The 18,050-nt window shown below is 34.7% G+C and overlaps 1 protein-coding gene across 1 annotated transcript in view; it reads right to left on the reverse strand.

The window, feature by feature from the left end:
- The window catches only part of LOC111508294 (Kainate-type ionotropic glutamate receptor subunit 1D), a 74,505-nt gene that overhangs the window by 48,226 nt on the left and 8,229 nt on the right, over positions 1 to 18,050 (reverse strand). The window contains 4 exon segments of the mRNA XM_074174766.1: positions 1,058 to 1,215; positions 4,441 to 4,625; positions 11,774 to 11,929; positions 17,820 to 17,903. Coding sequence (XP_074030867.1) covers positions 1,058 to 1,215; positions 4,441 to 4,625; positions 11,774 to 11,929; positions 17,820 to 17,903 — 583 coding nt within the window.

Here is an 18,050-nt window from a genome sequence, read left to right on the forward strand (position 1 = left end):
TACAATATTATGTGTCAAGCTGCTGGAAAATAATTCCATAAAAACAAAAGATGAATAGAAAAGTACCATTCTGATCATTCCCGTATTGATTTCAATTTAAGAGCCACCGTAGACAGCTGTTTCAGCCTATTGGTCATAGTGGTTGGGCAACCAATAGGTGGTTCCAGTTATGTCTCGCTTGCGTTTACGGAGTTATTTTTATCAAGTACTTTTCTTGGTTTTTCACATTTCGTCTTCAATCGAGGACCGCCTGCCCGGTACTCACGATGCCCAATAGGCAGAAACAGCTTTATAACTTCTATTTAATTATATGCGAGCGCTTTCGACAGCTGGTCGTGCTATCATCATCTAGGCTCTACTCAGTTTGAGTTCGCTGGAATTTGAGGGTTTCCTGGATAAGGATATGAATTTGCTAAACTTGGAAAGACATCGTTTTGAAGTAGTGCCAAATAATTATATTCTTACAAGTTGCCCTCAATGAAAAACGGACCAATGATATGGTTTCCTACAATCCCCGCCCGAACATTAACCTTTTGAGGGTATTGCGTGTGTTCTTCTCTCATCCAGTGAGGATTTTCAGTTAACCAGTAGCGGCACACACTTTATATTCATTCTTTGTTCATTTCCAATTTTCTATTTTGAGACATATTGTGAACGAATATTGTTATTATCTGAAAGCAAATGTATTTTCATACTTTTTCATATATTCGGAAAACTGAGACAAACCTTCATTCTCCGAGTGTAAAACATTGAAATCAGGTTTAAGGAAAAACAGGGATGAAAGTAGGACAAAGTATTCAAGTAATCAGCCTAAGATGATCCTCGCAAAAAATCCGAGAGTAATATAAATCACAAACTGTAATCGCTTGAAAACATTTACGTTTCTCTCTGAATTATTTATTTGCTTGCTGTTTCTATTTAATAAATTCAACGCGATGACGGAATTTGGTCCTTACATCCAGGACGAATTCGACTTCAACTCGTGACCCATAAATCACTCGACGCAAACTTGTGGGAGGTAAAGATAAACGCTTTCCGGAAATTCATGAGTATTTACCTGTAATCAGAGCTCTCTCCGAGCTGACGAACCGTTATAGGAAACTCGTACGGTCCGTGCGCCTTGAGTAACTCTTGGAGACGTACGAGGCCCTCGTTGTTTTCGTAAATTATGGTGAAGGATTTCCAACCCCAGGCTTTAACGAGATCGACGTAGGCCTGAAACAAGCAATCATCGTTTAGGGCGAACGGGAAGTTATAAACTTTCACACTTTGAGGCAAGTGGTGTATGCCGTTTTTCACAAACTTTTGTTGAGGGTATTTTCTTCACTGATGTATTTATGAGAGTTTCGGAAAGATGAACTGTGCCTGTCTTGATATCAATAATGATAGTAATAACTGTATTGATTAGTATTCCTCATAACCTCAATATACACAAGAGTGTTGATGATATAAACCTAATGAGATTTGATTTGAATGAATGCAAAGGCATAGTCGAAGTAAACGATATTGTGCACACTTAAAGTTTGTGGCACTCACGAAGGCCAAAAAAACCAATACATGAAAATGAACTAGTCCAAGTAGACTGTAGAATTGGCGGTTCGTACTGGATTTAGTTTTGTGATTGGCTGAAGAATCATAAAATCAAATTTGAAGTCATGTTATGATGACGAATAGAAATCAAGAAATGCGGGGATGGTTACCGCCGTCGTGTCAACAATGTTCAGTTCAGGAGCTGATCGCGATTTGGGTGTTGAAATTCGATATTGGGGCAGTTATAATTACCTAAAATTTTTGTTACCTGTTCAAAATGTGTCGTCCTTGGACAGGTACTAATAGTAATAACGAGTGTGATAACAATGCAGACATTTTCCAGTGTAGTGATTCCAATAGCGATGGTGAACAATGCGAAAAAGAGATACCAAGATTCGGATATTTTGAATATTGAAACACAGATTAGAAGGTAATAGAGCTAATTGAAGGAAAGGTATCTGATATTACCGAAGAAGAGTGACAGAAAAGGATTAAAAAAGTAATTTTTTAATTGCATTTTTAAATGCACTTTTTCAATTTTTTTTAAAATTGAAAAAGTGCATTTCTAGTTCTAATTTAACAAAAAGTTACTATAAAAAGTTGTGTCTACGGCAATTTTATATCCATATGCAAAATTTTATGCAACTAGGATAAAGTTAACGTTTTGCTTATTTTTGACAGATATCCCCTTTATTTTAAAAAACAAATTAGGTTAATTGTCATCAATTCATGTATATATAACAAACTCATTATGGAGTTTAACTTTTCTGATACCTTTTTAGTCATACGGACATTTTTAGAGAGAAATTAAAAATGGGCTATAAAATTTTTAACATGACTGGTACAAAGTTTCAATCACTTGGCTATTTTCTTAAACAAACCTTTGATTTCGAAAAAGCAGAGGCAACTAAAAAAATGCGATAGAACTATTATTATTATTATAAATTTTAAACAACAATAATATTATAGAAAATACAAATGGGTACAAAAAATTAGTTATTGATCTAAATGAGGTTGTCAAACACTTATAGCCTACATTTTAGTATGTCGTCCTCCACGTTCAATACAAATTGTGGTCCTTCTATTGACATCTGTAACTGCATTTTTAATGAATCGGGGATTTATATTCGCACAGTACTCGCGAATGGTATTTTCCAGATGTTGTATGTCAGTAAATGGTCTACTTCGGTACACTTTTTGTTTTAGGTAACCCCACAAGAAAAAGTCTAAAGGCGTCAAGTCGGGTGATCTAGGTGGCCAATAATGTTCCCAGTTACGTCCAATAACTTTGCTTCTGAACATTTGTTGGAGGGACTGTTTTACAGCAACCGTGTAATGTATTGGTGCACCATCAAGCTGATACCACAGGTCGTATTTAATATTTAAAAGCATATTATCTAAAACTTCACTAACCTCATTATTTAAAAGGTTGAGATAACCGACGGATGATAAATTTTCCCTTAAGAAAAATGGCCCAATTATTTGGTTATTGAGTATCCCACACCATACATTAGTTTTAAAGGAATACTGATCATCACATTCAACTGTGAAGTTGAGATTTTCTTGGGCCCACCATCGGCAATTTTGAGAACGTACCGTTCCATTTGAAGAGAACGTTGCCTCATCTGTCCATAAAATTTTATACAGAAACTTTACATTTTCTTCTCTCTCTCTCCTTGAAACCAGAATGAAAACCCCAAACGGACATCAAAATCTCGTTCTTTTAATTTGTTAATACATTTTGGCTTGTAAGGCCAAAATTTATTCATTAATGAAATTTTTCTAACACGTTCTCTCTTGTAATCGGTATTATTTATAATATCGGTTATGCTCGTTTGCCCGTGTTCAATAACTTTTGAATAAATGTTAAGTTGGGCCTCCTCATCATATTTACTTGGAGTGTGCTTTTTCTTAAATTGATTTGCTACGGATCCTGTTCCTCTGAATTTCGACATTATCCTTGACACAGTAGTAAGTTGAACCTTTTTCCTGGATGTCGTTCATTAAAAATGTTAGCTACTCGCGGGTATGGTGTATTCTCACGACATATTAAAACTAACTCTATTCTTTCCTGAAGAGATAACATCGCATTATTTTCAGCATGTGTTTTAGAACTCATTCAGTAGGACAGTGAAAAGTATAATCCGTTTATTCTGGAAAACATACAATATTTATGAGATAGTCCTGCTAATTTCCTTGGAGAGGAAAAGCTCCTTCAGCCAAAGAACTTGTAATACCCTGTTATTTTTATGCATAGAATATGCAAATTCCAAAACTTTGTTTTTATAAGTTAAAGTTATTTGTAATATATTCAGTGTGATGTTGGAGCATTGAATCAAGTCAATTCCATGGAATAGGACAGTGTCTTTGAAAAAAACGTAAATTTCTTTATTACTTTGAGTTGAAAAAAAATGTTTTAGTACAAATTGAAAAATATAGGGGTTATTACAGTTTTCTGGATATATCAAATGGAATCAACTTTTTATTGTTACGATTTTGGTTCGAACTTATTGTTTGAAAAAGTAATAACAGATTTGAGATCTATGGATAAATAAATGGAATGAAAATGAATACAATTATAACAAATCTAAAGGTCATCGAACCAAAAAATTAAAATGTGTCAGTTGAAACAGGAATGATGTCAGAAAAACCAGGGAATGAACATGAATGAATGACCAATGAGTATAAAAAACTTGTAAGAACGCCAATTTGTTGAGGACATGAAGCATTCCCATTCTTGCTGCTGATATAAAATAGTCCATTTTCGGAAATATTGTCAGTGGAACATATTTTACCCACGAGAAGTGGTTGCATGTACCCAAATGGTCGAAGTTTGGCTAAATCATACGAGAAAATGGTCATTTACTGGACTATATGGAATAAAACGCTATGAAAAGCAAGGTTTCTTACCTTAGAAAGCGTGGTGGGATGAGGATAAAGATTGACAAGACAACTTTCTCGGCGAAGTCTGTAGTCCCACCGTGTTTCCAGATGAGGGATTTCCATCGTGTCGCATATTGATTGTACGTGACTAGCTGTATGGGCAGATTGCGGGCCGAAGATGGCAGCTACCCCTGTCCGAAGTAGATGGCACACTGAAACAATACTAGTTATGCAACTCAAATGTTTTATTATAAATCACAAAAATACTCGTAGAGATATTCAAACCTCCACTTTTTCACAGAAATTCCTCTGCAAAAAAAGATTTGGGGAGAAAGATCGGAGATTTTGCGAACAAATGTGAGTTTAATAGATTAAACAATAATTGTATTCATATGTAATATTTCAATATTGAATTCTACAAAAAGGATTTGAAGCTTTATATCTTTTATTAATTATCTGCGAACGCTTTCGACAGTTGGTAGTACTTTTATCATCTGGCACTCCTCAAACTGCAGTTTGCACAGGTTGTTACTGAATATCTGGATAGAACGTACCCAAATAGATGGATTGGTAATAAGGGTCCAATTCGGTGGCCGGCTCGTTCCCCAGATTTATCACCGCTTGATTTTTTCTATGGAATTATTTAAAAAAAAGGGGGAGTAGCCCCCTTTGAATGTGGATGATCTGAAAATGAAAATTCGACTAGCGTGCAGTGATATTACGCCTGATATTATAAGAGCGACTTGTACGAGAGAAGTGATTCGACGTTTCGAAGCCTGTATAATATCTAATGGGCATCACTTTGAACAATTTTTATGACTTATTTTAGGTACCTACCATTCTTATGAAATGATTTATCAAGTTATATTATTTACATTGTTATTAATTGAAGATTTGTTTTCGAATACACCTCTTTCAATTTCGCAATTGTTTCATATTCAAAATGATTCCTGACTGAATTCCACAACTCAAAATTGAAACCATTACTTCGAACACCCAAAATTTTGACTAATTTTCATGTGATCTGAAGCAGAGAGAAAAATTGTATGAGATATTTTTAAAAATAGTAGTCGTTCTCAAGACTTTACATTTCAAGCAATAACTCAACAACGCCGTAACCGAATTTCAAAAACCAAACATGAAATGATATCATCATACAATTATGTACAGCTTACATATTCAAATGATGCTACATCATTCTTATATAATGTGTTTATTAATACTATTCCAGGTTCATATACATATATTCTAGGTTCATGTATGATACATAAAAGCATTACGTACCTCAGATTTCTGCATTATAATTCCCGTTTCCTTCGCCATAAAATAGATTTTACAACCATGCCTTTTAACTGTATTACGAGTTCCCATTATCCTCACAGAACATTACTCCGACTCTTTCCCACAGAATCTGCAATATGTGTACTGAACAGGGTGATTCTAGTTGAGTGTCAGGAAATTTCAATGCACTATGATAATGAAAATGCTTTATTTGTTCTTCAGATCATCCATATATTATCGAATCTGTTCTGTTAAAATCTGTTTTTCCGTTAACCAGCTGTCGCACCCCTACGAACGACCCACCCTCAAAAGTCGAAACTTGTGCGAGCTAAGGATTAACGAGGTCTTACCTTTTAACGTGTGATTCCTAACACGGGTTAGTGATGATAGGGAATGATAGTGATAATCAATAACAATAAGATAATCAGTAAGTATACGGGATAGTGAGAGCAAATAAACAATTCTCGTCACAGATTCGATGAAACTATCACCTTATGTGGTTCTACTTATTGAAATTGAAATCAATATGGGAATTATGAAAGAGTACTTATCCATTTATTTTTTGATTTTCATGGAATTATTTTCCAGAAACTTGACTGCATTAACTTTTCTAGATTTCATATCTAACCTAACCTAACCTAACCTAACCTTTCTAGATTTCATATCATTTCTAGAAACATGTGGATTCGTTTTCCGATGGCATTTCAGGTTAGCTTCCCGAATTTCTGCTACCGCAGTTGTCGGTTGATTGGTCGAACCACCAACACTGACATAAAAACTTGGCAAGCTGACTTGGGTGTCACACCAATACGTGGTTCCACTTATGTTACGCTTGCGTTTACGCAGCTATTTTTATCAAGTACTTTTTTGGTTTTTTCTCATTTTGTCTTCAATCGAGAACCGCCTGCACGGTACTGACGATGCCCAATAGGCTGAAACAGCTGTATACCGGTGGCTCTTAAATTGAAATCAATATGGGAATGATCAAGGAGTACTTATCTGATTATTTTTTTGATTCTCATGAAAATATTTTCCAGCAGCTTGACTGCATATATATATAATATATATATATATATATATATATATATATATATATATATATATATATATATATATATTAATTATCTGCGAACGCTTTCGATAGTTAGTTGGTAGTACTGTCATCTTCTAGGCACTCCTCAAACTGAACTTGTCATCCTGTCGTCTGCCTCTTTATACGGTCAGAGCATCTCAACTCAGGTATTTCAGGTACTTTAGGTGAATTTGCCTGTATTTGTACTGCATCAGGTACTCTTCTTTGTGTTAGATCTTTTCTAGGAATGTGTATGGTTTTGTTTAATATATTGAATGTCTTGTTGTGTTTTGATTTGTACTTGTTCTTCGTTTATGGATGTTCAAGTTTTCCCAAATGTCCATGCGGTTTTCCTTGTTGACTTGTTTTATGAGTTTTATGTTCTCTGGTGGGGGAATATTATGTTTGTTTTGTATGGCGTGTGTTGCGAGGTTTGATTCATATACTATTGGATTTATGTATGCCTTTTTGTGCTCATTGTACCTTTGGATTAGTTTTTCTTGATTTGGCCGATATAGAATTTATTGCAGTCCGAGCATTGTATACTATATATCCCGTTTTGGTCTTTGTCTTCTTCTTTTCCATAGTTGTTTATTTTTTGTGTTATCTTCGTGTTCGGCTTGTATGTGATGTTCATGTTCAGTGGTTTGAAGATGTTTGCTAGTTTTTTGGTTTGGTGTCCTACGTACGTAAATGCTGTTCATCGTTGTGTTGTTTTGTCTGTTGGGGTGGCTTGATCCTTGTTCTGTATTTTTTGTTTGATTCTGTTTTCTAGTTTATCTATTGTCTTTTGGGTGTATCCGTTTTCGTTCGCAACTTAGTATATGACTTTCCGTTCTTTGTTGAGTGGTATTCTTAACATTCTATATATGAATGTGTTATAGGCAGCCATTTTGTGTGATGGTGGATGGTTTGAACTTGTGGGTATGGTGGAGCTTGTTTGTGTAGGTTTCCTGTATATTACCATTTGAAATTGTGTTTTGTTGTGGTTATATCCTATGGTTATGTCCAGATAGTTAAGTTTTGAGTTGTGTTCTTCCTCGATGCTGAAACATAGTTTTTGATTCATTTCGTTAATTTCTTTTTTATTTGTTCTATTCTTATTCCATTGTTTTGAATGTTGAAAATATTATATTTTTGAAAATATTCTGGTTATGACTTTCGAACCGTTAGATTATTACCTATATCCAACCTAACCTAACCTACCCTATTCTAACCTAACCTAACGTAACTTAACCTAACCCAATCTAACCTAACCTATCCTTACCTAACCTAATCTAACGTAACTTAACCTAACCCAATCTAACCTAACCTAACCTAACCTAACCTAACCTAACCTAACCTAACAAACATTCAAGTCAAGTTTAATATAAAAGTATACATCGTAACCATTAGCACAAAAAGTCGTAGGTAAAAACCGTGCACTCTGCTGGAGAAAAAACTGGTTATTCTATGATTTGTCAGTATAACTTCATATTTCATTCCCATCTGCCGCATCTATTGTATAACATATATGAAATCTTTCAGGAAATTCAGCCAAACTCATCAAAATTTCTGAGGAAAGCAGAATAAACCTTACCTAACATGCATTTGTGCATATTATATTTCAGGTTATTTCACGCATCATTAATTTTGGCGTTTCGAATGTATTTTTTTTGATGATCATCAATGAGAGTAACTATGTGAGACGACTGTTGCCTCCAGACACAGTCGAACTTTTACCACTCCGAGTTCACTGCTGTTGAGAGAAACTATAATGTATAAATTTTGAGTTATCAAGAGACATATCTCCATGGAAATCGGCTCTGTATTACCGTATTCTCCGGTCCCGGCTGGATGATTTTCCGTTCAGCGTCAACGGGAATCTTTCGAGAAACTAATTTCTTATAGGTGTGAAATTCTAAGGAGGCGTCAGGGACTCTGATGCGACATGAATAATTAATTAGTTGCCGCTGTGCCGCTCACACTCCTTTGATGTGTTCCAGCGGATCGTTGTTGGACCCAAAGGACATCTTCCCTAGTTAACTAAGGGCCTGAAACGGAAACTAGAGGTAATCAGCTCAGTGCTTCTGCTGTGAATCGAACCATTAGTGAATTACTTTTGCAAAATTATGGAAAATGTGGCGTGGGATGATGGCTACGGAGAGGTTTCATTGCGGATGAGTAGATGTTATCGTATAAAATTGTATCACCAGAGGAAACTCAGATTATACTTCTACATTTCACATTTGAAAATTCAGCATTGAGACTGCTCATATTTCTGTTCAAGTACTCGGTAAACAGAAGTCATATATATAAATTCTCGTCATGTATATATTTATCCGTTTCCATAGGCTGAAGTATGGACCATCCTTGTGAGAATTATTTCCACGATTGGAGTGTGGAACTAGACTAGTCTAGGTCCATACTCCAAACATCACCAGATTATGATAAATGAGACTTTGCTGAAACGACGTGAAAATGATCCTCACAAGAATGGACCTAACTAGTTTAGGTCCATATTCCAGTCATCACCAGAAGATGTCAAATTAGACTTTGACGAACGTCGTGAAACTGATCCTTGTGATGATCAAAAACAAAGAACACGGAATGTAACTTAGAAACATAACCCATCATATTATATTTGATACATTTAAAATGTTATGAATTATATTCATGAAAAACCAGAGTTAAATATTTTTATTAACAAACTTCCAACCGCCCTATGGCAGGGTTTTACTTTCATTCAACAACACCTCTTCACTTGTTCTCCTCAAGAATAATGAGGGTGTTGTCAATTAATCAACATATTTGATTTTTGGGTTTTTTTCATCGAGTTACTTACAGAACAACAGATATCTCCGATCACACTTGCACCATAATAGTTCTCTTTTGTTCCATAGTTTTATCATAGACAAACTAACGCACTTTTTCAAACTAAATTACATGACAGCTGTCATTGTCAATTGTCACTCTCTTTGTTCATCAACCACATGATTTTTACCGGTAATCTATAATTTTAAAACAAATAACGATTTTTAGTAAATTTTATTGTATATATATATATATATATATATATATATATATATATATATATATATAATGGTGATATATATATTAGATGAATTTACCTGTATTTGGGTTATATCAGGTACTATTCTTGTGTTGGATCTTCTCTAGGTTTACTGTTTCTAGGAGTGTGTATTGATTTGTTTAATATATTGAATGTGAGGTCTTGTTGTGTTTTGATTTGTACTTGTTCCTCGATAAGTAATTTATGACTGTTAAATTTATGGATGTTTAAGTTTTCCCAAATGTCCATACGCTTTCTCTTATTGACTTGTTTTATGAGTTTTATGTTCTCTGGTGGGGGGAAATTATGTTTGTTTTGTATGGCGTGTGTTGCGAGGTTTGATTTATATACGATTGGATTTATGTATGCCTTTTTGTGCTCCGTACCTTTGGATCAATTTCTTCTCTGTTTGGCAGATTTAATTTGTTGCAGTCCGAGTATTGTATGCTGTTTACCCCGTTTTAGTTTTTGTCTTCTTCTTTTCATAGTTGTTTATTTTTTGTGTTATCTTCGTGTTTGGCTCGTATGTGATGTTGATGTTCAGTGCTTTGAAGACGTTTGTTAGTTTTTTGGTTTGGTGTCCTACGTACCTAAATGTTTTTTTGTCTGATGGGGTGGCTTGATCCTTGTTCTGTATTTCTTGTTGTGAAAATGTGTGTAAATGAAGTGTACAGCATACAATGCTCGAACTGCAACAAATTCTATATCGGCCAAACCAAGAAAAAAACTGATCCAAAGGTACTATCAGCACAAAAAGGCATACATAAACAAAACAACATATAAATCAAACCTCGCAACACACGACATACAAAACAAACATAACTTTCTCCCCACCAGAGACCATAAAACTCATAAAACAAGTCAATAAAGGAAGCCGTATGGACATTTGGGAAACTCCATGAATTTAAAAGTCATAATTCACTTATCGAGGAACAAATACAAATCAAAACACAACCAGACCCGAAATTCAATATACTACAAAATACAATACACATTCCTAGAAACAGGGAGAAAATCTAACGCAAAGGATATTACCTGATCTGTACCAAATACAGGCAAATTCACCTGAAGTACCTGCACCAAGGCATTCTAACCGCATAAAAAACAAATAAAATAAAATGTCCTCTTTGAGTAGAGCCAAGAAGAGGACAGCCAGCTGTCGAAAGCGCTCGCTTATGATAAATAGAAGTTATAAAGTTTCAAATCCTTTTTGTGACATTACATTAACATTCTTTTATGATGAGGATTTGAAGATTCATTCAATAACTCCTAATTATTATATGCGAGCTTTTTCGATAGCAGGCTATGCTATCATCTTCATGGCTCTACTTAAACTGAACGTTTTATCTTCTTGTTTGTTCTTTAAGTCAAGTCAAGAATCAATTGCAGGCAGACCAGGTTAAGATACCCGAACAAGGTTATTAGTAAATATTGCTGTTACTTTAACACCTCGACACGTTTACGATCACCAAGTGATCATTTTCAAGAGGATTTTCCTCTTGAAGATGATCACTTGTCGTGTGGAAGTGTTGAAATAACAGTTTGGTGTTGGAAAAAAACACTCCAGCAAATATTCATTACTACACCACAAAGGTTCCAAACAGTGCATCACGAGGTTATCAGTGTTCATTTGGAAGTAAAAGCAAGCATGAAGCCAGTGACGAGACTTTGGGAACTGGGAGATTGCGACCCGGTCGTCGAGTCACGTAATTTCAGTTTGAAGGGTTCTTGAAATGGTTTCAGGAGGAGCTGAAACTATCTCATGTTCTACCTGTTTTGGTTGATTTTACTCAAATTTCCCATTCAGCTCATACTGAATAGAGGATTATTCAGATCGCTAAAGTCATAATCCTTTCTTTTGGCGTTGCTGCAATCGAGTAAAAAAGTTCTGCGTGCAAAAGTTTCAGGTTCTTCAAAAATTCACTTCATCTCCAATTAAAACATTTTCCACTCACCTTTCTTGGAAGCGTGGAAACTATCCTGCGGTGGAATTTTCTCAATTTGAGCGCTGAGCTTTGATCTTGGCAGGATCGAACGATCGCTGTTGATTTTCTCGACTGCGTAACGGAATGCAATTTCCTGTTTGTCGTCGGCGGGATGGAACAGACCACCTGCAACCAATATTGGAAATTTAATATTAATTGAAAATAGCGGAGTACTTATCGTCGAGGAACTAGCTGTCATTAATTTTGAGTTGTACGTGATATACAAAAAACCAACCGATGGAAGGAGAATTTCATCAAGAAATGTTTTCAATACTGAGTCAGAAAAATGTGACATGAGTTGAAACGGAGAAAATGTTGGGTTGTTTCGAAGGTCTGCATAAAAATCCAGTTGCTCGGGATTCGATGAAGTCTACGGAGTCGGCTGGCGAGAGGCCTGGGCAGTATGGTTTTTATCAGTAACTGGGTCGTATTCAATAATTTCTCCTATCGAAAAATAGCTGAGAAATGATACAATACTCATCGCAACGTTTCGGAGGCTAAAATCTGCCCCCGTCTTCAGAAATGAACGAAATTCAAATACGTATGCAGTTATTCATTTGCTGATTGCTGATTTTTATTTCTCAACTCCTTCGACAGATGTTAAAATAGTTTTTTGACATCTTCTATAGAAGTGGAGAAATAAAAATCAGCCAAAGAATAACTGCATATATATTTGAATTTTGTTCATTTCTGAAGACGGAAGCAGATTTTGGCCTCCGAAACTTTAAGATAAGTATTGTATCATTTCTTGGCAATTTTTTATGAGCAATATTTTTAATACTGATAAATAGAACATTTTTCTTTGTGAAAAATACTTTGATTTTACGCAGTAACTTATCGAGGCAAACTAAAAAGTTTGCGCTTCCTACACCTGTGTGAAGTTTTCCGTTATGATTTTCATATTTTTCAGATTGTGGGAGGTGAAAATACCCACAAAAGGTCGATAAAAAGTGGTTTATTACGTTATAATGAACTCTAGTCAATTATTTACACTATTTCTTCTTCTCGAAGTCTTGATGCAATTTTCTTTCCCCCACAAAATTGGTCTGATGTATCAAAGGGGTCTGCCCAGACAAAACAATTACTGTAATATCAACAAAATTCCAAGAATGACCAAGAAGTTTTAATCAACACTGGCATCCCATTCGGTCCGACGTGGATTCATAAAATGTTGCATAACATGAGGACTGAATGGATCGATGGTAGACAACAAGATGCGGAAGAGTTTCTAGATTGTCTTTTGATTGGACTCAATGATGAGATGTTTGAGCTAAATGAGTTGGTTAAATATGAAAAACCTCTCAAGAGGTTCAAAAACTTGTACGTGGTAACACAACACATAATTACATTTTTTACAATAATAAATTTAGTACACTAAACACAATATTCTATTACATAGGTTGTATATAAGTACAAAAATGAAAATTAAAAGATTTATATAACAAACAAGAAGAATGAAAGGTGGAATTTGAATTGTAGAAACAATACAGCATCATTCAATTATAGCTATATTTATGATTATTATCATTATTGTATCTCAATCAACTCACGAATCTCTCTCCTGGATCTACTTCTGATATGAGCTATGAGCTCCTTTGAATTTTCTTACATTATTTTCAACTTCTGACATATTCCGGTAGGTTGTTATAAAAATTTTACTCCCAGGTATGAATAACTCCTTTGTCCGATATTTTTTCTCATAGTAGGTGCAACAAATCTATCCTTATTTCTTGTTTCATAAGCATGAATGATACGTTGCAATTTGAATCTGTTTGAGTATTGTCATATGTTGACCTGCATATAAAACAGCTGTCGAATGTCAAGAAGATTTGTTTCAGAAAATAGTTACTCTGAGAGGTACATTCGATGTTTGTTCAACAGGATTCTCAGAAATTTATTTTGGGACACTTGTAACGTATTACAATATGTTTTTGAAACACCGCCCCAGCCTATAAATGTGATTCCACAAGACTCTGATACACTATGAGTTTTTCTCTTGAATTCAAATATTCTACTATTTTCTTATATCTGTACAGTATGCATCTCAGTTCTAAATCTACAACGAACAACGAACTATTCAAAGTGAATACACCGAACAAATTTGGTAAATGTCAGTTTATAATTGCAGATCACTATAATTCGGCAGACTTAAATATTTGGTTCAAACTTCTTTTATATATGGTCATTTTCAGTTCTTGGGTATTTTCATTAATATATGCATATATTATTTAGGAATGGTATAGGTAAATACCTTACTTTCCTCCAATGCTGGTGTGTGTGTGGTGTGATATTTCTGCGAAGCTGGAACTCATGGATATCTTACTAGACTTGGCTGGACAGGTAGGTTTTTTCACTGAATTTATTATTACAAATCAGTATTGACTACTATTCTGTTTAATTCTTAATTTATATACTATATATTTCAAATTTTAAGGAGAGAAAAATTTAGCGTGGCGTCTCTTTCATTGCCTCAAGAAGAATCCCGTTGTTGATCAAAAAATTGAAAATCTATCTCGTTCCCCTAGTTACCATCTATCAATTTTCACATATACACATTTTCAAATTCTTTATCAGGAAAATTATCTATTCTACTAATTTAACATTGGCTCTTAAATTTAGATACATTTTCATTTTATAGTTTCGTATAAAAATAGTTAACCTCACTTTTATGTAAATATAAATATTTTCCAAAAGCATCACTTGATGTCAGTTTCTGAAGAAGTGATTTACAACAATAAATTTTGAATTTTACATCATTCCCAAATAATAACAATTAGTTTATTATGCCTTTTTCGTTTTTTCATCACAGATGTTAATTTAATTTCATCTGACATTTCTTTCTAACCTATATCAGTTATCAATTTTTAGTATTTTGATGCGGTTTGATGTAAGAATCTTTATATTTGCATTTCCCACTCTTATTTGCTTGTTTCCGGTCAAAGCTGTGGGTTTCCATATATGTACAGGGTGTGCTGCTTTAACGTAGAGTTCAGCGTCTGGAATCTTACGGAATTTAGTTTTAGTTTTTATCGTATTTGATATTTTTGTGGTTTTAATGAATTTTTCATTCTTTCATTTTGTTGTTATATGATATGTTAATTGAACATTCCGGAAAAAAATGAATATTGGAAGTGACAAAAAAGTAGGAAAGTAGAATTTCCTGAATAGTTATGATTCAACTGGTAGCTGTTAACACCTTCGTCAAAGTTGATCGAATATTCATGAATATCACAGAAATGGCACTTTTTCAAGTAGAGCTTGTTAACTCAACAAACCGTAATCGATTTGTAGAACAAATCCCTGGAGATTTTCGACAACCGAACTACCAAAAGTGCATAATTCAGTTTAATGTACTTCCGTTATAGTTGCGAGAGAACAAACAACCCAGTTTTACTGCTGTTGCAACTTCCACAATGGCGAAGGGTTTAATGGTTTGCATTTGCCGTCACTTCCACTGATTGCGTTAGTTTATAACTATAGGTTATTGATGAATAATGTTACTGAGGACTTCATTGTTTTTTTATTATATATATTTAATTGTCCAAAGAAATTTTTTTTTGACAAGATTGAATATAAAAATATAGATGAAATATAATGTACACTAAAGTATGAAAACACTGAATGAAGAACCACGAGCAATGGTTGAAATATACATACACATAAAACATGCTAAGTTGAAAATGATTGGTATAGAACTCAGTCAAAGTATAATAGGGTCTACTACTCAAAATTTGGTTGATAATTTTCTCTACTGATTGGTATCAATACTTATATCTTCAGTGTAACTTGGCAGATGGTTATACATCTTCAGACCATTGTAAAATAAGGAGTCCTTGACCAGAGAGTTGCAAAGGATAGGTATTTTTTAATTTTTTTGCATGCTCTGACGAGTTGTATAGTGATGGGTGGTAACCTCAAGTTTCACAAGATGTTTCTTAATCAAACACCCTGTCTCCAGAATAAAAAGAGCTACAACCGTCAATTTTTTTTTATCTATAAACAGTTGCCTGCATGACTCACCAGGTTTAGCTTTGCACAAGAATCGTATAGCTCTCTTCTGTAATACAAATGCAGACTCCAGCAAATCAAGGCTACACACACCCCAAAAAGGTATACCGTACCTTAAGTGAGACTCTACCAAAGCGTAATATGCTGTATAAACTCCCAGTTCTCTAGCAATAACTCTCACTTCATACAGTCGGTGAGAATTTTACTTTTCATTTTTCTGATCTGAGCGTCAAATTTCAGTCCACCGTCCATATACAGTCCCAGAAATTTAGTACACTCTCTATTCTCAATGATACCGCTCGCTACAGATAAATTCTGAAGTGAACATTTGAAAGTCATATTTGTTCTAGAAATATTAAGGAGAGTAGATTGGAATCACACCAGACTTGATTTTTGTATATCATGAGCTATTGTCTCATTGAGTATATCAATACCTTTACTATGCCACAATATAGTGGTGTCGTCAGCGAAAAGAGTGAATGTTCCAGATATACTTATATCCATCAAATCGTTAATATACAACAGGAACAATATGGGACCGAGAACCGATCCCTGTGGCACACCTGTATTTATTTCAATACTGTTTGAACATTTAATCGTTTTCACAATCTGACTGCGACCATTGAGATACGACTCAAACCACCGTAGTGTTATCCCTCTACATCCATAGATATTCAGCTTCCGTAGCAGTATTTTATGATCAACGCAGTCAAACGCTTTTGTAAGGTCACAAAACACTGCTGCAGCAGCATCTCCATCATTCATATTGGAATACACCTCAAACAGGAACGAGAATATTGCATCATGTGTGCTCTTGTTGCTCTGGAACCCAAATTGATTTTTCCTTATAATGTTATGGCGAAGGAAAAATTTATTGAGTCTTTTCTTAACTAGTTTATTGATCATTTTTGTAATATTTCGGACTGCGACTGAACGGTCTTTCATTAGGCACTTTCTATCATTGAATTTTAATGAATAAAGTGTGTGTATGTGATGCCATCGAAATTTTTTATTCGTTCGAAAGACCTATCGATGCCTATTGTAAGCAAATGTCGTTGTTGTCCATATCATCCAATTCAGGCCAAAAAAGTTGGTAATCATCGACCTAAAGTGCTAACAGTTAACAGAGATGTCCTGGCTAACGTCGTTCTCAAAAAACTATGGACCGATCACGCCACCAGCCCAAAATCCACACCAAAGGTTAGGTTAGGTTAGGTTAGGTTGCCTTCAGTAAGTTATACTTACTGAAGGCAACAGTGGTGAATTTATTTTTTACTTTACTAATAGATGATAAACTGAGGCACAGCACCTGTCATCGTTTTCACTTGCTGTGGAAATATTTATTTCGAATGATTTTGTTAACCAAGTCACTGTTGAATATTCTGAAGCTTCAGAGTCAAGAAAATATGCAGTATTTGGGTTATTTTGTATTGAATGTGCAGCAAAAATTGTCTTTTCCTCATAAGATTCATCACGGCTATTCCGTTTTTCACGTTAGTTACAGTTTCTTAGGAAATGTGGGTAATTGTTACGTTGAATAACAGTGGGGGCTTCTATTATTCCTTCTTCGTTAATGCCAGTGCATAGTGCCAGTAAGTAACCATCGTCATTGGTTCATATTTAAATCTGTTTAAAATCTGTTTTTCCGTTAATCAGTTGTCGCCCCTAGCGACAGCTTGTCGCAAACGACAACTCTCAGGAGTTGAGAAACTTGTGCGAGCTAAGGACTAACGAGGTCTTACCTTTTAACGTGTGACACCTAACATATTTATTGAAAAATACAGACTATAGTCTCATTAGTTACTTCGAAACTAATACCAATATGTTCTGAATAGCAATAATATCATGGAGAAAACTTATGTTGAAATTTAAATGTGCGTGGCAATTTACATCAAAACATTCAATTGTCAGTTTCCAGATATCGTGAAGTTCATTTTTCACAGTTGGTTTAGAAAAAATACTTAACGGGAAAAGAAGAGTCATCAATTCATAGTTCATGATAACTTACCAATAGGAATGGTATCAGGCAGACAGCAGATTAACTCCAATGACCACAAGGCTATTATCAGTCGCATTTCCATTATTTGGACATCTGGAAATAAATCAGATGATCTTGATTTCTTGTTGCATGGTAGAGCGTGATATGAATAAAATATAAGTACTAAAACTCAAGCAGTCCATAGAAAATGTGGAAGAAAGTGAAAGAAAATCATATCAATCAAAGAAAATAAGAATCTCA

Source organism: Leptinotarsa decemlineata, unplaced genomic scaffold, assembly GCF_025532065.1.
Source record: "Leptinotarsa decemlineata unplaced genomic scaffold, Ldec_3_MD MMD2_tig00000882_RagTag_RagTag, whole genome shotgun sequence".
NCBI lineage: Eukaryota > Metazoa > Arthropoda > Insecta > Coleoptera > Chrysomelidae > Leptinotarsa > Leptinotarsa decemlineata.